Source organism: Cucurbita pepo, chromosome LG02 (assembly GCF_002806865.2).
Source record: "Cucurbita pepo subsp. pepo cultivar mu-cu-16 chromosome LG02, ASM280686v2, whole genome shotgun sequence".
Classification (NCBI taxonomy): domain Eukaryota; kingdom Viridiplantae; phylum Streptophyta; class Magnoliopsida; order Cucurbitales; family Cucurbitaceae; genus Cucurbita; species Cucurbita pepo.
This window is the reverse complement of record NC_036639.1, coordinates 8834012-8857035: the sequence shown is the minus strand read 5'-3', so window position 1 is coordinate 8857035 and position 23024 is coordinate 8834012. Positions and strand designations below refer to the sequence as shown.

The 23024-nt window shown below is 35.6% G+C and overlaps 1 protein-coding gene across 1 annotated transcript; it reads right to left on the bottom strand.

Annotated features, from left to right (window-relative positions):
- Positions 1-11016: 11016 nt before the first annotated feature.
- LOC111787949 (protein NRT1/ PTR FAMILY 4.4-like) lies at positions 11017-14071 on the bottom strand. The gene is made up of 5 exons (XM_023668060.1): positions 13883-14071; positions 13573-13790; positions 12699-13136; positions 12489-12598; positions 11017-11920 (listed from the first exon to the last, which is right to left on the bottom strand). The coding sequence occupies exons 1-5, from the start codon at positions 14019-14021 to the stop codon at positions 11086-11088; spliced, it is 1740 nt and encodes a 579-aa protein (XP_023523828.1). The 5' UTR covers positions 14022-14071; the 3' UTR covers positions 11017-11085.
- Positions 14072-23024: the final 8953 nt, after the last annotated feature.

Genomic DNA, 23024 nt, shown 5'->3' with positions numbered 1-23024 from the left:
GCTATGTCTCGCGAACGCCTTTCTTCTAACTAAGGCAATTGGTCTCTCACATTAGATATAGATAAGTCGACGTTGCCAATGCAAGTTAAGCGCGTGTTCTTGTGTTCTTGATTGAAGGGTTTGATTCCATAAAAGGCATGATTCCACTCATTTTGCATGGAGCAAACCAAGTTTGGCTATTTGGTGCTTGGATCTCTATGCTAAGTAACTTCGGCATAAATCAACACCCTTGCAATTTGCCGATGACACATATGATGTGTCTATCTCAGTTCATCCAATGCCTTAAACATGTATTTTCTAGCTATATACGCGATCCCGGTGTCTCGTCACTTTGACCCCCTCCCTCTCTCGTTCTTCATGGCCTAAAAAGAAATAGAAGATGAAACCCTTTACTGACTTAATTCTATTGTATTGAGTTATTAAACAAATCAAGGATATTTATTTATTCATTCATTGTACTACCTGATAGAACTCTAGTAAACTAGGTAGACTTAATTCCTTTTGGTACTATCTTTAAAAACATAAAAGGTGAAGTAAAATGACGGTAACATTTTTCGAATTTAAAACAAAATATAAATACATTTTATTTGAAACAAAATACAGTTTCGATACATTGGGTTAGGAACAACTTAAAACAATTAAAAAAAAAAAAAGAAAACCGTGGGGCTTTATATGGAACCTGCTTTAGATCTGCATCCATCCTTGACCCGCTCCTTTTTATCACCAGAGAAATATGAGAGAACTTAAATGAATACAAAGATTTAGTAAGTAGTCCACTGGTAGGTTATTAATTGTATCCTTATGGTGTGCTAGTTGTGTACCACACTCTTTCTTGTCATATTCTTATTCTTGACCTGAGAACCGAGATTCTTAGGTTCTATTCTTATGTTATGAGTTCTTGTCAGTTCTGAGTTCTTAACCTTGGTTTTGGCCTAGGGGTCTTAGTTCGAGAATTTGGATATTCCCATGTTCAAGTTCTTATTCTTCGTTCTTGGTTCGTGTCCTTGTCCTTAATCTTATTTCATGTTCTTGTCCTTGGTTATTCCCTTCGTTCTTTTTCTTATTTATTAGTTCCTGTTGTGCTCCTTAAGAAAATCCCCTAGGAGTTACTGTACAAGACATGAACTTGACAACCAATGTCCAAGGCTTCATGTATTTCAAGTGACAGAGTTTGAACATACGTCCAAGGCTTCATGTGTTTTAAGCAACGTAGTCAAAACCTGTATCTAGGACTTGATGTGTTCCCTACAATGTAGTATGAGACCTACACCCAAGGCTTCTTACGTTCCAAGCAGTGTAATCTTAAACCTTCACCCAAGACTTCATATGTTTCAAGTGACATAGTTTGAAAACCTATGGCCAATGCTTTATATGTTTCAAGCGGCATATTCTGGATACATATGCCCAAGACTTCGTACATTCCAAGCGCCATAGTTTGAAATATATATCCAAGACTCCCCTTGTGGTAGGATAGCCACCTAATTTTTTGAACGTTAATAATTACCCTAAATCTTGTCATGAGGTAGTATCCTGATAACTTAAAAAATCAAGGGCTAACTATGAGTTCATCCGTTGGGTAGCTCCCTAGTTTCATGAAAACGAAGGGCTAACCCTAAAGCTTAACTTAAGGCAGCATTATGATTACTTCAAATTCAAGAACGAGTCTAGAGTTCTTCTCGACTTAGGGGAGCCTCCTGATTCTTGAAAATGAAGGACTAACCCTACGCATAACATAAATTCACAACACGCTCATATCATGGTTCTTTATTAACATCAAGGCCTTGAAGGGATTTATTAAAGTGCATAATTCTCGGGGTTATTTGATACGGGCATTCTAGAACTTTTCCTTATGTCATGAACATTTCATAATTTTATGCATAAGTTGATCCAAAGTACTATAAAGTCATAACGTGTCCCTTGAAAATTCTAGAAGGATCTTGAATCTTGATTCTCAGTCATTAGAGGTGACTTTATCTTTTCCGTTAGTATTTTAGAACCTTTGAGATCTTGTGTAACCCTTAACGTCATGCTCTAGTCTCTTATAACATTGAAAAATCCTTATGGTTTTGTAAACTTCTCAACGTCCTTGTAAGGACATTTTGGTCATTTATCCCATATTTAGGTTTTCAAACTTTTCCAAACTTGTTGAAATCTTGAGAAATTTTTATGTCCTCGTAAATAGGTTTTTCTTAAAGATCACTAGCGATATTTTGGTCATTTTATACCTAAATTTTGGTCTAGCCCTAAACATGCTCTAACGACTTTGAAACATCATAAAATAAGATCTCTTATAAAGTTTATCATATTTAGAGGTAGTTTGAGTCATAAATCTGAGGTACCTAGGGACATTAGGATTATTTTTACCACGTTACTTGGTTTAACTATATTATGTCTATCATAAAAAAATTATAGGTATTGGAGTTTGTTTAATGGGTTATTTTAATGTGTGTTTTGTTTGGTCGAGCAGGTGATCAAGTCGTGCCTCGATTCATGGCTAGGGGTTAGATCACTCGGGACATCAGACACATTGTATCATCTATAACATGACACATGTCACTTGCATGGTCAATCTTGCTCCGCCGCTTGCTGCCTGCACGTGTCTCCTCCATGTTCATCTCATTCTTCCTATTTTTTCATAACTTTTTATACCTAACTCGAATCAACTTGGTTCATTCATCAAAATTATAAACTTCTAATCCATTTTTTATGAAGGGATTTTTCTCATAATTTATAATCAAACATACCAATAAATAATTGAGTCCAAAGAAAATTAGGAGATTAAAAATATTTATTTTTTAAATTATATTGCATAAAAACTAAATTGTTATGAAGAAAATTAAGGGATGGAAAATATATATTTTTTTTATCCAAAATAAATTCTCAAAATAACCAGGAAACGCCATCAATATTCTAACTTTAATTATAAAAATATGAAAATCAAATATGATAACACCTTTATAAAGTGTGTATTTTTGTTATTATTTATTTATTAGTTTTATGTTCAAACAACTCTTAAATTGATAAAGTTGACTTTCATTCGGAGGGTTAAACTCGATTCATTTTTTTTTTCATTATGAACTAATTTGTATAATTTAACAGAAATGTTGGTAGAAATGTAAGAACCTGATTAACGATACATATAGTTTGGGCACAGGGAGAAGATTACTTATAAGACTTCCTTTTATTTTATTACGTGACATCATAACGAGTAACATAGATATGATGACTTTAAAAGTAACTTTGATCCCTTCTTCAACATGCACGCTTGAATGATTCAAGTATCTTTTCTCTTCCGCAGTCAGAGTTACGTTCGAGCACAATAGCTTCATACCTTTTGATACGTCCACAGCCACGTACCACTTGAATATGGAGACGGTACTTCACACTTCGTGCATCAACTTCCAAATACCAAGCTGCATATGTGAATTGATATGTTAAATTTTTCCTATATCGATGGTTGTACTCTTCGACTGCAAACCTTGAAATTTCTTGCATGCAAGGCGAATCAAGATTTGGGATCTCTACCCATTTTCCATGACAATGATGCCCTAGACGTGGACGACCATGATGATCAAAGAAACCGAGGTTGATACCTAAATTCAATCCAATAGTCATTGTAACGTTTGGTATTGGAAAGAACTTTGTGATGGCTTGCTTTGTTTAGTAGTTGAGTATTTATAGTAGCGTAGGAATGTGAAAATAGAGAATTTTATGTAGTAGACGATAAGGTTGACAGTAAGAAAGAAGATTTAAGAGATATAATTATATAAATATAATGAGAAAGAATCTTAATGTCTTGTTATGAGGAATACGATTCTGAGACGTATTAGTTGGAATTAGATATAGTTTTTTGGGAATAAAGTATATAATAATCTTATTCGCTTTGACAATTGGCTTCATTTTGCATGGAGGATGTTATCCACCAAAGTTTGGTTAATTGTTGCTTTCATCATGGATTACAACACTATATGGTTCGGAATGGATTGGGTTAAGAGATTTTCGTTTACCAATTTAAAAGTTCGGGTTCGTCCCGAAAATTTTCATAATCAACCCAACCTTCTGTTTTCGGGTGATCGGATTGTTAAAAAAATTCTTTTTTAAAAAAGTTTTATTTATCTACAATTTATAATTATTTCGATACAATCTAAATAAAAGATAATTAAAAATTCACAAATCAATCTATAATTATTAAAAAAAAAACAAATTCAATCGAGAGCTAGGAGCGAAAATGATAACATATTAACATAATTCAACCTTGTCATAAATATTTTAATTGAAATAGACTTAGTCTGTGTGACCTTGATGAAGTTAGTATTTAATTATTCGAATACAATCTTATATAAAAGATAATTAAAAGTTCGCAAATCAATCTATAATTATTAAAAAAAAAAAACAAATTCAATTAAGAACCCGGAGTAAAAATGGTAACATATTAATGTAATTCAACATTGTCATAAATATTTTAATTGAAATAGACTTACCTAGGCAGAGAACCCATCGCTGTCTCGGCTGTGCTATACGTGACCGTGATAGAGTTAGAAGGTCCTAAACTATTATAAAATAAAAGTTTAAATAAATTAATATTAATTTTCTATAAAATCTAATTTTGTGTCTACTATTTTAGGGGTCAAAGTTTGTAAAATAATCGAGAATAAAAAAACATAAAAGAAATTAAACAAAATAATGTATTTGATACCTAGGAATAGTTTAGGTTAGGACAAACTACCACGACCGTAACACTACCATGACAGTAATCTTCTTGATATATTTTATATGACTCGGGTCAACACGAGGATTTTACCTATGAACCCGAAACTGAACCGAATCAATTCGGATTCAAAAAAATGAACACAACCCAACCCAACCCTTATAGTTCGGGTTAGGTTGGTCTGAATTGTCGGGTTGTCGGGTTGAATGTACACCCCTACCAATGGCTATAACCCATAAATCAGCATACCAATTACAACCAATACTCTTTTTGTTTAAACGACGACAGCCAAAAACAAACCTAATTTCAGCTTATAGTATTTTTCAAAGTGAAAATATAAGTGGTTAGTGATCATCAGCTTATAGTACCAACAACATACGTCAATGCCCGTTTCAATTTGTACCAATTAGTTGTATACTAGGATATGTGGTGAAATGATTAATCTAAGCCCAATTAAGGTTCAACCCTAATCCCGAAGCTCTCCTTAAACATAGTCCTCTTTAACCAAACATTCATCTTGTCTCTCCCTTCCTCAGGCAACGACATCACCTACACATTGTATTATGATCTTTTTCTTACCCGACACTTATCTTTGGCGTGCCTTTCCTTAAGAGAAGCCACGAGTGAGATCGGACACAATTGAGGGGCTACCGTCATCATAACATAATATTTTTGTGCGGAAATATGCGTTTAAACTTTATCATAAAACATAAACTTCATCTTAAAACACTGTTAGGGACTTACGTGTTCGAAAACATCTTTAAAACGACACAACAAAATACTAAATGAAACAAATAAACATTAAAAGTAAATCCTCTATTCTAACCTAAGTCTAATAAAATAAACACAACTACCCTACCGGAGTTAGATACAAATATATACAATTCATGAGTGAGACCTATCATAACAGTCTATTTTCCTACCGTGGCGTTATGCCTATGAGACACCTTGATGAACTATGTGCGATAAGTATGAATGATATGCCATGCACATATACGTATATCTTATAGGAAAGTTATGTCATGAAATATATTGAAATATTATTTGTATCGTGACTATGTGCCATGATTCAAAATATGAGATCTTAGGCATGTTATATGTCACAAGCACAGGTTACTTCTCTAGTATGTTATGTATGAACGCGTACACTATTATATGAGATACACTCCTTTCTTTCGGTTATATTTCAACAACATGAGTATACACTAGCCCGTATTATGTGTATACGAGCCCATCTAGTAGGTTCATGCATATGTGTGAACCATGTGAGCGGGCATGACAATTGAACCATCTCTTCATAATATGGCTTTGTGGCTATCACTTATTTATGTTCATTTTAGTTGTATCATTGTATTGTGATTTTACTTGTGATCGACTACTCATCTGTGTATATGGGAGTTGACCCATCTTGTATCATTTATAGGTCCTTCGAATTTTCAATATTTTCTGTGATCGTATGCATATCTAATTCCACTAGTGAGTTATTTATTGCGTATTTTCAACACTCAACCTTTCTTATAATGCTTTCACGAAAGAACTAGAGTGTGTAAAGATATTGACAAAGAGACCACTTATTACCCTGGATTGCAGTTCCACACACATGCATATTTTACGTTGTTAATTATTTACCTGTACTTTACCCGACATTTTGACATTGGTTAAGTTTTGATTGATATTATTTGAATAAAATTTGTTAATTTGTTTGACGTTAGAAAGGTTATTCATAAAATGTGCGAATTCTTTTTATGAACATGTTTGAGTTTGATATATATATATATATATATATATTCATTTAAGATGACATAAACAGGTGTATAGTAAAGAGCTCGAGTTAATCTAAAATTTTAGAAAACTATATACACGTAGGAGAAATTTTAAAGTCGGTAATACACAATGTTTTATTTAAACGTAATTCGTTCATACCACTCTGCATAAAAGTGTGATAAAAGTTTTTTTTTTCTTTTTTTTTTTGGGAGAGTTATGCATGATTAACCCTCCTTTCAATATTTAACTCCCTAATCTTCAAGGAAATTTCAATAGCAATCCAAGAAGTTAGATTGATGACATATAGTTTAAAAGTATAGAGAAGACTACTTATAAAGCTTTATTTTAGTGCTATTTGATTGTGGCTAACGTACATCGTCAGTCCAATTACAACTCAAATAGCATCGATCCGACAAACTTAAAAGGAAACTCGATGACGCCTTTATATATGCCTGAACGACTCGAGTGACCTGATTCTTCCACACTCAACTCTCTTTTCAAACACAATAACTTCATACCTTTTCAGAAATCCTAAACGGCTTGACACTTCAATATGGAGACGGTACTTTACACTATACGCGTCGATTTCCAAATACCAACCTCCACATATACCTTTGAGTGCCCAATTATCCCAATGTTTTTTATGGTGCTCTTCCAGCGCAAACTTTGCAACTTGTTGCAAGCACTCCATGTCGAGATTTTGGATTGGTATCCATTTTTCATTACAACCGCAATCCGGTTTTGGACGATCAGGAAAACCAAAGTTGAAGCCGATTCCCAATCCGATAGACATCGTAAAGTTTTGAAATAGTATGAAAATCGGTTTGAGATGACTTGATTTGTTTAGTAGTTTAATATTTATAGAAGTGAATGAATGTAGTAATCATAAAAATTGAAGTAGCAAAAGATAAGATCGATACTTTTCTATTACTTATTTTTCTTTATGTTTAGTTTCTTGGGAATATGATTCTTGGATGGTATGTTGTCAAAGTAAAAAAGCTCAATGGTTCGATCACTTAAAAGGTATAGCGTATCAGTTTGAATTAGTATAAATTCTCTTTTTTCTCATTCAAAGTATACTTTTATGATCGTTATCTTATTTACTTTTGACAATTGCCCTTCATTTTATTTTTTCAGTTATCAAGAAAGAAATCTTTAATAGCTCCAATAAATGTTATCGTAACTTTCGATATAGGTTAAAAATAAATAAGAGATTATATGTATATAAATAAAACATTATCTTTATTGATATAAAATTTTTCGAGAATAAAAAATCAAACGGATTATAGAGGTTCGTTGTCGTTTATAGTTCAATATTTCAATCTAAGAAAAAACTTAAATTTAAAAAGATTTGAGTTATTCGTTTAATAAGATATTTGTAATATAATAACAATTTCATATATTGTTAGAGCTTAAAAAGAAAGGGTTATTATTATTATTATTTTTAAGTTCAAAAGCTAGTTTGACTACTAAAAGGGCATAATACCACTTGTTTGAAGCCAGACTTTATTTTCCTCTAATAACTTAGCGGTTTACCACGGCAACAAGGTACCTTAGGAGTGTTCATAGATTGCTAGCGTGAGAACGGTATCTATAGCTTCGTGGGAGAATCAAGGGTTCCTGATCCGTCCTTATTGCTCTTAGCCATTTCACATGGGAAATGTGTCCCTACGTTGTACAGCCCATTAGCTGCATGGGAACGGGTTGGGTTGCGCCCTCTATATGGGGACTATATGGGCGTAGGGGTATTCAGCACACCCGTAGGCTAGATACCATGTAGTCCCAGATAGTCATGTAGAGGTAGCATCTCATAGAGAGATACCGACCATATTAGCTTGGCGTAAGAAACCTCTAGGCGTCTAATGAAAGGACGATGAACTCGTAAAACCCAAAGGGCAAGCTCCAAGGGACTAAGATTAGAACAAGATGTCCTAAGACCTAATTAGGAAACTATGCGAACCTGTTAAATTAGGATGCGAAGAGAGCCTACAAATAGGTGGCTTACTGAGTATAATTTTTATACTCATTCCTTTCTATTTTTTTTTTTTTTTTCAGGTGAATGATGCCACTGATCAATACAGGAGCGCGTGCAGGAGTCNTCTTTGGTCTTTTGGAGTCTTTTGCAAATTTCTTTTATATTTGCATTGTATTTCCTTTTTGTAATTTAAATCCTCTTTTGAAATCTTAAAAAAAAAATTATATTCAGCCTTTCTTCTATTTTAATTTTATTGGATTTTCATCTTTTTATTTTACTTCTTTTTATTTTATTTTTTTTGTTTGTTTTTTATTTCATCTTTTGGGTCACGGTCCGAGCTTCGAAGCCTCGAAATTCGGGTCGTGACAGAAAGACTCGAGTAGTCATAACAGAGCAGCCAGGAGTTAGAAGTCCGCATTAAGCCACCTAGCTGTCTTAGGAATCCAATAGATATTCTCATACCCTAGATATGACTACGGTGAAGTTTAAATCATGGACGTGATTAGGTGATCGAGAATATCTCCTTAGTAAAACATGCACGAGAGAACTTAGTTCAGATTAGGCGCTATAGCTAGTGTGATTTACATGTTGACCCAAGTCAGTATGTTTCTAGTAGACCTTGCACCCCAGAATCGTGAGCGATAAGAAATTTAGATGTTTGTGCACCTAGAGATTGGTTTGGCCCAAAGAGCTACCCCGAATATCCTGTAAACAAGAGATGGGATTTAAACTGTCTAGACGCCCCTAAGAACCTACCTCCACAACAACTAAGAACGACCAAGGTAGCTCATCAGATTATAACAGTGTGAAAAGTGTCACCAGTCTGTCCACTACCTTTCCATCCAGTACCTACTGTCGAGACTTTACTCCAATTCCGTTTCGTAGAGTTAGGCGTCATCGATTATGGTAGCGCAACATGTGCCCCAACCTAGTGGAAATGGTCAGGGGTCTCATGAATAGGACCCTTAGTGTTGTAAACCCATCCCTGAGGGAGGGACCTGAGTTGACCTAGTAGCTAACGAGCACATGGGGGATCGCTTCCCCCAAACTTTGGTGATTTTATGGTCCCGTGGGAGAGTTCATTAGCTAATCCTCATGGATGATGTTCAGATTGTTGTTCAGATTCAAATCCAGCCATACTATCTTGCAGCTTATGAGGTTGCGTTTCAATGTAGGACACTGGTCATTGACTGCGTAAGCAAGGCAAGCCACCTAAGTCGTAGAAATGAAAGATTGAAAAACTAGCATAGACCCCAAGAGGTATGCTTCACTTCAAAGACCCACTCAAAACGTCAAGGCACCTAGTTGCTCAAATAATATTAGAACCTAAGGCAGAACTTCATAGAGCCCAGAGACTCTCGTGGATACTTACTAAGTTAAGGATATGAGGATAGCTTACAAGTAGGTTTTTTAGTGAGTATTTTTTATCCTCACCCCTTCCCCTTTCATTTTTTTGGGGTTCGTAGGCTGCTAGAGGGGCGTCTCAGAGCATCAATATACTTTTACATTTTGGAGTCTTTTATATTTTGTTTTATGATAGTATTCCCCCATTAGTAATATTTTGAACAACATTGTTTTGTAATTGGATTTATTTTTGTATTTAATTTTTTTCTAGACTTTTTTTCTTTTCATGATTTAAATATTATCAAATTTGTATCAGTCATTTTATTTTACTTTTATTTTTATTTGATTTAGTCTTGGTCTTTTTGGTCACATTCCAAGATTCAAAGACTCGAAAATCAAGTCATGACAGACTCTATGGCCTTGTGGAAGGGTTCCCAGTTAACCTTCCATAAATAATGTTCAAACCAGCTGGATATCATACTATTTAAACGAATTCTGTGAGGTAGCACCCCAACCTAGGACATCGGTCATTCATGGTTGAAAACCACAAACCTAGATTGGGTTTCTGATAGCCATGAAAACCACCACCTCCACCCCTACGGTGGATTTGTGATAGTCATGAAAACCACCACCTCTAGACCCAAATGTGGGTTTGTGATGGTCATAAGAACCACTCAACTTTAAGGCTTTTCGAAAAAGTCATATAATTGTAAAATTAGGTTCAAACTTCTCAAAATCTAGAGAAAAAATCGTGATATCTACTAGATTAATGATATGATTAGTCTACAAGTATTTTTATACTCACCTATGTTCTAATTTTTTTCAAGTGCTCATAGGTGCTGATTGAGGTAGAGAAACGTTTGAGAGGTGGAAAGTCACAAAAAGATTGACCTCGGCATCAATCCATCTTCGTATTTTGGGCCTTTGTTTGTAAGTGTATAGCACCGTCTTGTAATTAACATTAACTTTTACCCGTCATTTGATCATTATTACTAATTTAAAATATAAAAGTAAAGCAAAATCCTACTATTGGGATTGGGCAAATGAAAGAGATGGTTAAAAACCAACCAAAAGAACACAATCCATTCCCACTACTTTTCCTTTGGGGTCCTCCTTCCAAACATGAATCATGATCATCACTACCACACACATACTCATCATCACACACACTCATTTATAATATATGTTTATTACTATCACTATCGTATTTTGCTTAGGTCAATTCTATCGTAATCATAGCATCATCATAAATCATAAGTAGATAGCACTTCTAACCGCTAAAAACATCTACGAGTTAGGAAGGTTTGGAGGTCGGGTTTTCAAGGTCTTGAGCATCATGTTCTTGAGAATATCTATTAGCCCAAAAGAGATAGTTGAAGAAATTGACAAGGCTGAGACCCGCCAGCAACCAATAGAACAGGTCCAATCTGTCGTTGTTTAGGTCATTATGGCTAAGCCACCCACCACCTGAAGCCTCACCAGTGATCTTATTAACAAGCGACACCAATAAAGAGCTCAAGTAGAAGCCAAACGAGTAGGAGCAATAAGTCATGGCTGTTAAAAAAGACTGCATCCCCTCCACGGATTGCTTGTAAAAAAACTCGACCAGACCGACCGCAGTGAAGAGCTCGGAGATGCCGAAAATGATGAATTGCGGTGCGATCCAGAGGATCGAGAGGGATGAGCCAACGAGGGAGGAGTTTCGACGCTTTTTCTCAACTAATGCCGCGGAGACCATGGAGAATGTGGCAACGAAGAGGCCTGTGCCGACGCGTTGGAGAGGGGAAATGCCGGAGTTGGTATGGGTGATGCGGCGGGCGAGGGGGACAAAGGCGGTTTCGTAGAGCGGGACGAGGAAGATGAGGATGATGTAAGGGATGGATTGGAGGGAAGCAGGGGGGATTTTGAAGGAGTTGGTGAGGCATGTGTTCATGGCAGCTCCTTGTTGAACTGAGAATGTTTGGAGCTGTGCTAAGATGGTGTTGAAGATTATGGTGCATGCAAATATAGGAATAAGTGATAGAATTATTTTGACTTGTTCCACTTGTGTTACCGTGCACAGCTTCCATGGACTCTCTTCACTTCCAACTCTCCCTTCTTCACTCTTTATACAAGCTTTGTCAAGGAATCTGTAAATATACATCATGTTTACAATTAACCACTTGAAAAGACACAAACTTGTTAGGATTGCACAACAACGTACATACTCGATGAACACGAATAAAAGAGAAAATTCAAGAAAGAATATTGACTAAAGATTTTATTGATCACGGATGTTGATCACTTCAGTACACTGAGAGTACAGAAATATAAGAAAGTATATTTAGACGTCTCACTAATGGGATATATATATAGTAGACTCAATATAACTTACTAATGAAATATATATAGTTTCCATATACTAAATTTATGAGATGTGTATTATCTTTACGAAATATCTGTCCTAGATTTATACAATTTTTACTCTAAAGGGTCATCAGGCTCCATATCCTAATATAAATTTGTTTTGTCTCATAAATTTGATTAAAAATTTAATTTTTTTCTTAAGAATTAAAAAAAAATTATTTGACTTATAAATTTGATTAAAAATTTAAAATTTTTCTTAAAAAGTTTTAGAAAAAATAGTAATAAATATTTAAAAGAACAAAAACAGACAAAAATAGCAAGAAAAACATAATTAGATTTTGAGAAACACACGTGAACTTGTCGGTATGGAGAAGTTTAACGACGGCGTTTTGACTTCGATGCAGCATCTCCGAATTGGAAGGACAGATTTGCTTCCTCTTCACAAATGCAGCTACAAAAACCTATGAGCAGAAAGGGAAAAATAAAAAAAAAAAAAAAAAAAAAAAAAAAAAAAAAAAAAAAAAAAAAAAAAAAAAATNTTGAAATTGGATAATTAATTACTTGAGCGATGGGGGTGAAGATGGTGCCACGAGGAGGGCTGTTTCGAAAGAAGGAGGTGCCAGCGAGCAAGGAGATCAAGCCAAGAAGCATGGCAGCGGTGGATACGGTGAAGCCAACGTCCATGCCATAGTGGGTTTGGACCCAAACAAGGAGTGTCAAAGCAATGAGCTCGCCAGTGCAGAAGGCGAAGTAAGCACAATTGAAGAAAGTGGACAGCTTTTGGAATTGGGTTGGGTGTTGTCTTCGAAATTGGTCAGCCCCATGTGATATTATGTTGGGCTTTAAACACCCACTTCCCAATGCCACCAAGTACAGCGCTGTGAACAGCATTAATGCCTCGTACCCTTTCGCCTCCATGCACTGTTGCCCTGTCCCCATGTCGCATGCTGGTGGCCTCAGCCTTGGATAATGGGCTTGCACTGTTACAAGACTAAATCCCTGCAAATATATATTAATCCACTATTCAGCTCTTCCTAGATTCACTTCTTCATCACCAACTTCAAAATTTTTGTAATTTTTGTAACCACCTTCCGTCTTCTCTTTCCAGCTTCTCTCAAAGTTTTTAAAACGCGTATGCTAGAAAAAAGTTTTCACATCTTTATAAAAAATGTTTCATTTTTTCCTCTTCAAATAAAATTACGAGAGTTTGGTTAGGAGCTACTGATTCTCCAAGATAGTATGATATTGTTCAGTTTAAGCATCAGCTCTCATGACTAAGATTTTACTAGTGGAGATGTATTTCTTATTTATAAACTCATAGTCAACAGCTAGTTATATAGGATTCATCTCCCAATGATCCTCGGCATTTATGGTCAAAATGACAATAGGATCGTTGTTTGCTCGGTTGAAAACAATGATTTAGACGGGAATTTACCGATAGCTCGAGGAAGCCAAAGATGAGCATAGTTCGGAAGCTGCCAAGATAAGAATCGGAGAGGAAGCCACCAAGGAGAGACAGAAGAAAAACAGTTCCAACAAAGTTGGTAACAACGTTAGCAGATTTAGAGAGAGGAAAATGCATCTGAGTGAAAACGTAAGTAATGAGATTATTCCCAACTGCTGCTATAGCCATCATCTCAAATGCTTGAAGCCCTGAGCCACAACAAACCATATAAGCACACAAAACACAAATTAAAAACATAAAAACCGAACCCAAGCTCTGTTTCAAACACCAAAAAACAGACCAAGAACAAAGGCAGCGGCAGCCATTCCACCATGTTTGTCAGAGGTGCACGGTCGGCCTCTCCAATCAACAGATGTGTCCTCAGACATGGAAGTTATTTGTTTGCTCTTTGTTTTTGTCTTCTCTAAAGCATCCCCCATTTGATAAATGACCTATTGAAATCTTACCCAATAGGGAGAGAAAAAAGTGTTTAATTTTGAAGCACTATTGAGTGATTTCTCACAAGGCAATACAAATGCTTTGGAATTGGTTTGTATTTATAGCCTTTACGAGCTCGACTCGTGGCAGTTATTGTAGTGGAAACTCGAGGAATAGAATAAAGCTAAGTGGAACAAAGTAGAAGTTGATGGTTGGTTACATTATTATATTATTCACCTTACCATTGTATCTAATAAATCTATACTGTTTGACTCTATACATTGTGGTTGTTAGTGGTTAAGGATTATTTAATAAGTTGATAAACGTGTTAATCCGTATACACAACATAAAACTAATTATTAATTTTTTTTTAATGTTTGAAATGACACGTGGAGATACTGACTTTGTAGTGAGCATATATGCCTCCTTCGCCTCCAGTTTCTAGCCAATCCTAGTACGAGAGGAATGGATTAGGCCAAACCTGAGTAATCTTAGTTATTGATGGAGGTTTGAGATCGGATCCTACATACTTTTGATTTCAAAATAGATGGTAGACAACCCTTGAGCCATTAGCCAAAGCCATGCACATCTAAGTCGAGAGAGCTCGATCTGATCTACGAAGATCCGAGCTTGATAGCAACTCTTGAAAAATAGCACTTGATATCCTATTTGGTGGGCATAGCCCACTTAGCCATCAAGTGGGGAGCACTGACTTTATTGTGTTAAAGAATAAGAAGAAAAAAAAAGCATTGGGTTTTACTTTTTTTTTCCAATCTCTAAATCCATCTTGCCTTTGAAAACTTTAAACACCCAATGTCTAATATAATATTTCTCACTTAATTTGGTTATCTCAAGCAAATGAAATGATCTTGGTTAATGGGATTTGATAGGAAATGAAGATTTTGTTGGTGAGTTGATGATTTGAAGGTTAGTAGAGGGACAAGCTGCTGGTTTCACACCGACACATCTAGTGATTGGCTAAGGCTAATATGCATGTCGTGATCAAATCTTCTGGTTGGTTCTTTTTTGAAGTCAATGATTCCAACTTGAAAAAAGAGCGCCAACATTGATGGGTTCAAGTTTTTTTTTATCTCTTTTCTTTTCGTTTCTAATTGGAGTGGTTGNGATGTTTTCAAACATGTAAGTCCATGACAATGTTTTATGATGAAATTCTAAATGTTTATTTCCGCATAAGAGAGTATGTCATGATGACGATAGAGACTTTAAGTTAGTAAAAATCTAGGGTCGTTACAGTATGTTATGTTACACACTGACAAATTATGTTATGCCATGATAAGCGATGTTATGATATGATCAAGTCATGATGTATAAAAGTGATATGAAATTTGGTTGCTATGATGCATAAACCTTCATAAAAAATGTCTTAGAAGCTAAGCTATGTAATAAGAAAGACAAANTGGTTATGTTGCGTTGCTGATATTAGATAGCCTAGGTGACTGTAAGCAATTGAGTACCTAGGCTAGGACCTTCTTCAGATCACTTGCGTCAGATTGAACTCGCACAGTAGTTGGCTAGGCTACTTAGCTCGGGCTAGCTTACAATGTTTCACTATTGCATTTAGCTCCACTTAGATGGCTTGAGCCTACTTTGGTCGCTTCTCCACTAAGTCTAATGGACCAAGTTGGACTTTAGGAAGCATTAGTGATTGAGAAAGCTATGGATAATAAAAAAAAACTATTAAAAAGAAAATTTAAACATCAAAAGCTTATTTTGTTATGTAACACTCTGAGTCTTGATGAGTATTAATTTTCTGCTTTTTTATTTAAAGTTTGAATTTTTTAGATTTTATTGAGGGTATTATAAGCTGAATTTTAAGATGAGGTTGAAGAAAAAATGTTTAAATTTTTTTTAGAAACTTAAAAACAATGAAGAATTTAAAAATTAGGTCAAAGGCAACTCGTAAAATGATCATTTTGACCTATTTTGGAGGTGTAAATGCCCTAATCAAAATGTTAAGGGAATAATAAGAAAAAAGAAGTAAAAAGGAAAAGAAAAGAAGAGTTTAGTGTAGGGTGGCACATGTTAAGGGAACGTGGCCAACTGTAGCGTGGCACATGTCAAGCAATGACGATAGAAATGTAGTTGGTCGAGCACACACCACTCGTTGCATCGTTAGAGGGTAACTCGATCCAAACTGTCCACTTGACTTGCACTCGCCGGACCAACTTGAACCAATTCATCCAACTCATGACTTATTTCTCGCTTGAGTATGCCACGTGTCGATATGAGAATAATTAGAGGAATTTTTAACTCCCGAAGGATTAAATGCAGTCCCTAGGAGCCAAATGCGCGAATCAAGGCATACGACATGTCACAATGTGGGGCACACATCTCTCCCTTAGCGTGCCCATACTCGTGAATGAGTTGGTGGCACAATTACACTCTTGTGGTAGCAAGACAGTGATTATGTGGTACTTATTCTAACTCAGTGAACAAATTAGCTGTATGAAAATCATAAGTTGTGGACAATTCAAATGAATGAAGAGTCCAATGCATGCATGTTACCTAGGGTAGTTGTTGACAGTTCAAACGTATGGAAATCATAAGTTATGATGATGAGTTTTCTAACACACAACCATAATTGATGACTAATGATGATGAACGTATAAAGACCAATGCTTGTATGTTGCCTAAGGTAATGTGTGAATGATGTATAGGGTTGTGTCAACGAATGATTGAAAATGCAAACTATAAAGACCTCATGCATATTGTGTGTTTATATTATTGGGTTACTTCCCATTTATAACGATGAGTACAGACGTGTACACTATAATGATGATTGCCTCACATGATACTCGAGAGTTTTCTTACCTCCAGAAGTTTGGTTATGAACAACTAGCCCGACTATGATGGATCTAGGGGGTGCAAACCACCTAGGGACTCACACTCGCATGTGTGGGTCGTGTGTAGAGAAGTACTACACATCTAATTTTCTCCAAACTAGAAGCCACATCTATGATGGTTTTAACGATAGGCCCCAGGCATGAGTTAAATGTGTTTGCATTCCCTAACCCCAATCATGGGGTTACTTACTGAATATTTCTTAAAATACTCAAGTTGTTTGCTACTTCTATTTCAGGTAAAGGCAAGACACCCTTGTGCTGCTCACGACTACATCACAATAAAGGACCATGGGACATCCATATGATAGTGGTATTTCATTTCTTAGACTTTAGGTTAGTATAAGATGTTTTTACTTTTAATGTTTATTTGTTTTATTTAGTATTTCGTTATGTTATTTTAAAAATGTTTTCAAACATGTAAGTCCATGACAATGCTTTATGATGAAATTCTAAATGTTTATTTCCGCATAAGAGAGATGTCATGATGACAGTAGAGACTTTAGGTTAATAAAAATCTAGGGTCGTTACAGTATGTTATTTTACACACTGACAAGTTATGTTATGCCATGATAAGCGATGTTATGATATGATCATTCATGATGTATAAAAGTGATATGAAATTTGGTTGCTATGATGCATAAACCTTCATTAAAAAAATGTCTTAGAAGCTAAGCTATGTAATAAGAAAGACACATGAATTATGTAAGCATAAATCACATATTATACCATGACCATAAGTCATGGGGACCTCATGCATTTTTGGGTGACACGTGCATTGTGATACTTCCCCCACCATGATGTTACGAATGTGTACAATGTGATAATGATTTATGACATTATGTTTACCATGATGTATTGATGACCCTTTCCCTCCGTGGTGTTTGACAAAGAGTCTGTTAGCGAGTGCTGGTCTGACAAGCCAGATCGAGAGGGTGTGTGAATCCGCTTGGTGAACCCATGCTCGTACGTGTGGTCATGTGTAAAGAAGTACTATGCATCCAATGTTGCCCGAATGGGAAAGCTGCTTAAGACCATGATATGCTATGATAAAAATAATAGGTCCCCATGTTACATGTGTTTGCATTCTTTGACCCCAATAGAAGAGTCATTTAATAAGTATTTCTTAAAATACTCAAGTTATGTGCTACTCTTACATTTCACGTAAAGGCAAAACAACCCTATATGGAAAACGGCAGCGTCGCATTAGAGACCGTAGAACCGGTACTAGAGTAGCTGCATTTTTATTTTCCTTATTAGTCTTAGGTTAAAATAGGCAGGTTAACGTAGGGCATTGTTTTATTTCCTAGTTTTTGTTAATTTGTTTATTTATTTATTTTTTTGTTTCTTAAATGTGGTTGATTTTATTTAAGAATTTTATTTTAAACGTGTAAATCTAGGGCATCGTTTATGAACTATTTAAAATGAATGTTTCTACATAAAAAAGGCGTGTCATACATATGGTAGCAAATCTATTTAAGTAACAAAATAGGATCGTTACATAGTCTAGCTATCTCTTCCAAATACATACGCTCTCACTTTTCTAAGGAATATATCGGCTTCCTTAGAAGGAAGTATGCGTAATGAGTCTATCAATAATTACCCAAACTACTACGTACCTTTAACCATTTTATTGATCCCTATGATAAATCTCATGGATAATCTTCCCATTTCCATTTAGCACACTCAAATGTTGTACTAAATTTGCACGTTGTTCTCTGGGTGCCTTAACTTGTTATAAACTAAACACTTAACGACATACTTTGCTACATCTCTCTTAATATTACACTACTAATATTTTAATTCCGATACATCTTTGTTCATGAAACTATGAGCTTCACCTAATATTTTTAGATCAATGTTTTTAGACACACAAGCACTATCCATGTTTTTTATAAGCAAAACGAAAAACACAACTTCTGTGCTTCTCCAATGTCGAGTGTTACACGAGTCATATGATTACTAACTCCATTTGTATTTCGTACGTTTTTTTTTTTTTTTTTAGGCTTTATTCTAGGCTCTAGGTATATTGCTCTTGCTGTGTACAGTCTTGGGTAGCTAGTTTAGCCTATGCAACGGTTATGGTATCCCATGATGAGGCACTGCCTCCATAGACTTTGTATCAGGTGGGGACAACATAGTGAGTAATAGCCTACTTGTCATCCATAGGAGGTTAGTTGGCCAATCTATTCCACAAGCCATGAAGTCTCCCAAGGTTTGGGTGCGCTACCCAACTCCATTGGCTACCTGCATGATCAACGCCCTCCCATAAGACGGATCCTTCGAGCAAAGTAACCACTAACTACCTGCATGATCAACACCCTACCACAGGATGGATCCACTGTGCAGGATAGTCCACTAACTACTCGCATGATCAACGCCCTATCACAGGACGGATACATCATGTAGGGTAATCCATNCGAGAGGGTGTGTGAATCCGCTTGGTGAACCCATGCTCGTACGTGTGGTCATGTGTAAAGAAGTACTATGCATCCAATGTTGCCCGAATGGGAAAGCTGCTTAAGACCATGATATGCTATGATAAAAATAATAGGTCCCCATGTTACATGTGTTTGCATTCTTTGACCCCAATAGAAGAGTCATTTAATAAGTATTTCTTAAAATACTCAAGTTATGTGCTACTCTTACATTTCACGTAAAGGCAAAACAACCCTATATGGAAAACGGCAGCGTCGCATTAGAGACCGTAGAACCGGTACTAGAGTAGCTGCATTTTTATTTTCCTTATTAGTCTTAGGTTAAAATAGGCAGGTTAACGTAGGGCATTGTTTTATTTCCTAGTTTTTGTTAATTTGTTTATTTATTTATTTTTTTGTTTCTTAAATGTGGTTGATTTTATTTAAGAATTTTATTTTAAACGTGTAAATCTAGGGCATCGTTTATGAACTATTTAAAATGAATGTTTCTACATAAAAAAGGCGTGTCATACATATGGTAGCAAATCTATTTAAGTAACAAAATAGGATCGTTACATAGTCTAGCTATCTCTTCCAAATACATACGCTCTCACTTTTCTAAGGAATATATCGGCTTCCTTAGAAGGAAGTATGCGTAATGAGTCTATCAATAATTACCCAAACTACTACGTACCTTTAACCATTTTATTGATCCCTATGATAAATCTCATGGATAATCTTCCCATTTCCATTTAGCACACTCAAATGTTGTACTAAATTTGCACGTTGTTCTCTGGGTGCCTTAACTTGTTATAAACTAAACACTTAACGACATACTTTGCTACATCTCTCTTAATATTACACTACTAATATTTTAATTCCGATACATCTTTGTTCATGAAACTATGAGCTTCACCTAATATTTTTAGATCAATGTTTTTAGACACACAAGCACTATCCATGTTTTTTATAAGCAAAACGAAAAACACAACTTCTGTGCTTCTCCAATGTCGAGTGTTACACGAGTCATATGATTACTAACTCCATTTGTATTTCGNAGATAATTGATATCCAATTAATAGCAGAGAGTTTGATCTTACCGAGAACTCGAGGAACGATAATTATATTTCATACATATTAACTAAGATTAGAAGAATGTAATAGTCACTATCTCATCATAAAATCTGCTTAAGATCATATATATGCTTGAAGTTTTATAAAATAAGCATGATTTTTAATATATATTAAACATCATACAAAGGATATCTCAAACATGTATAAAATCTTTTCAAATCAACTATCCTATGTAGAGATAGTGAATAATAGATATCTAGCTAGCTAGGCTTTAGGAGGGCCTCAACTGTTCAACAAGGTTGTCCATATAAAGTTGTCAATACTCTCATGATTGGTGTATCTTATATAACAATTATGTGATAGCTTTGGTGTTATTTGAAAACCTACAATGATTTTATATCTTAATAAATTCTCATTTATTTATCGTATGAAAGATTTCCTCTATGTAAAACTAATTATGAAAAACATTACCAAAGTGGTCAGTGGAACCAATGAAAGTTCGTAAGTTTCTGATCTCTACATTTTAAACTTTACTGCTTCAATGCTTAAGTTGGATAGTTGGACTAACAAATTAAAAAGAAAATTGAGAATATGTGAAGATCTTATTAGTAGATGATTTTTTGTTTTTTTTTTTTTTTTGAAACATTGTAGAAAATTTTGAAATTCTCATTTCGACTCTTGACCTCAATGCCTAAAAATGAGAGAGTAAAGACGCGAGTATAAAAATACTAAGTAAACAACCTACTTGTAGGCTCTCATCACACTCAAGACCTAGCAGATGATCACGGGCTTTATTCTAGGCTCTAGGTATATTGCTCTTGCTGTGTACAGTCTTGGGTACTTAGTTTAGCCTATGCAATGGTTATCAGTATCCCATGATGAGGTACTACCTCCATAGACTCTGTATCAAGTGGGGACAACATAGTGAGTGATAGCCTGCTTGTCATCCATAGGAGGTTAGTTGGCCAATCTATCCCGCAAGCCATGAAGTCTCCCAAGGTTTGGGTGCGCTGCCCCAGTATATGCCAACTCCATTGGCTACCTGCATGATAAACGTCCTCCCATAAGACGGGTCCTCTGTGCAAAGTAACCACTAACTACCTGCATGATCAACACCCTACCACAGGACGGATCCACTGTGCAGGATAGTCCACTAACTACTCGCATGATCAACGCCCTATCACAGGACGGATACATCATGTAGGGTAATCCATCAAATCATTGAGTCACACATCCCTTACCAGACTCACATCTAGTTCAATAGTATCTACTAGAATGGAAAGGGAAGTGGGGGTCCTTAGACACTATACAGGCTGCTATCGGCCTAAGAGGCTACCTTGGTCATTTTTGGATGTAGTGGAGGTCTGCTAGGTTCTTAAGAGCGTCTAGGCGGTTTAAATCTCATTTCTGGGTGCACACAGGTCTAAACCTCTGATAGCTCATGATCCTGGGGTGCAAGGTCTATTGGAAACGTGCTGACCGGAGTCAACATGTAAACCACACTAGTTTTAGTGCCATAATCTCAATTAAGTTCTCTCATGCATGCTTTGCTAGGGAGATATTCTTATTGATCACCTAAGCACATAATACATAATTTAAACTTCACCTCAATAATATCTGGAGTTTGAGGAGGTCTATTAGATTCTTAAGGTAGCTAGATCGCTTAAAGTGTACTTCTGACTCCAGGCTGCTCTGTTCTGACTCCTCGAGTCTTTCTTAGTCTGGGAGAACTAGGGTCTAGACCTCTGACTTTTGCTTACGATCCTAAGATGCTCAATCTACTGGAGGCGTCATAACCTAGGTCGTTGTCTAGCCAACCTAACTCTAACTCCCTAGCTATGTGCAGATAAACACGCTCTACAAGGAGAACACAATCAAATAACTAGAGCTAACACATATGTATCATGCACATATACAAGAAAACAAGCTCAACAAGGAGATAATATCTATCAATCACCTAGAGCACATATCACAATAATCCATCTTCCTTTATAGCATAGCGGAAAGCATATAAAAACATCATTTATCACAAATCTCATCATAGTGACATTTTCTTTTTTTAATATCATGCATACCATTCTCGTCCTTATTGCCCGACTCGTATTCTTGTCATGCATATTCTCTTTCTAGGCTCACATAATACATAAAACAACATGGTTCTCAAAAATCTCATCCTAGGGGCATAATGATATTTTTACCATAACATACATACAGTACATAATCATCCAAAAGCACCATTCCAAAGTCCTTAACATGCATATTCAAACCACCTAAGGTAAGGAATACTCGCATGCTAGCACGTCCTAACAATTCCTATAAGTATCACTTCCTAGAATCTATGTGATTACTTACTTTGATGACGCGTGTCTTCCCGAACTAGTTTTTTCACGTGTTAGGAGCTCCAAAATTTATAAAATCTCTCTTTAAGTGTTGTCACCTACACATTGGACTCCTTCGTCCAAATTTTCAAACCAGATTTTGATTCTTTTCTATTTTCTTTGAATTTTCTTAATTTTCTCTACCCAACTCAAATTAACTCAGTTTCTTCACAAAAATGGTAGAATTCTAGTCTCATAACTTTTGGTCAATTACAACAAGAAATAGGTGAGTACAAATGACTTCAAAAACTAAAACTAAAAAAAAAAAAAAAAAA

What these genes read in the sequence shown, in the direction of transcription:
- LOC111787949 (XM_023668060.1), bottom strand. Translation starts at nt 14,021, where the DNA reads ATGGGGGATGCTTTAGAGAAGACAAAAACAAAGAGCAAACAAATAACT. An exon ending in TGCCGCTGCCTTTGTTCTTG is followed by an intron (nt 13,791 to 13,882) that starts GTCTGTTTTTTG and finishes GTTGTGGCTCAG; the next exon opens with GGCTTCAAGCATTTGAGATG. An exon ending in TTGGCTTCCTCGAGCTATCG is followed by an intron (nt 13,137 to 13,572) that starts GTAAATTCCCGT and finishes ATATATTTGCAG; the next exon opens with GGATTTAGTCTTGTAACAGT.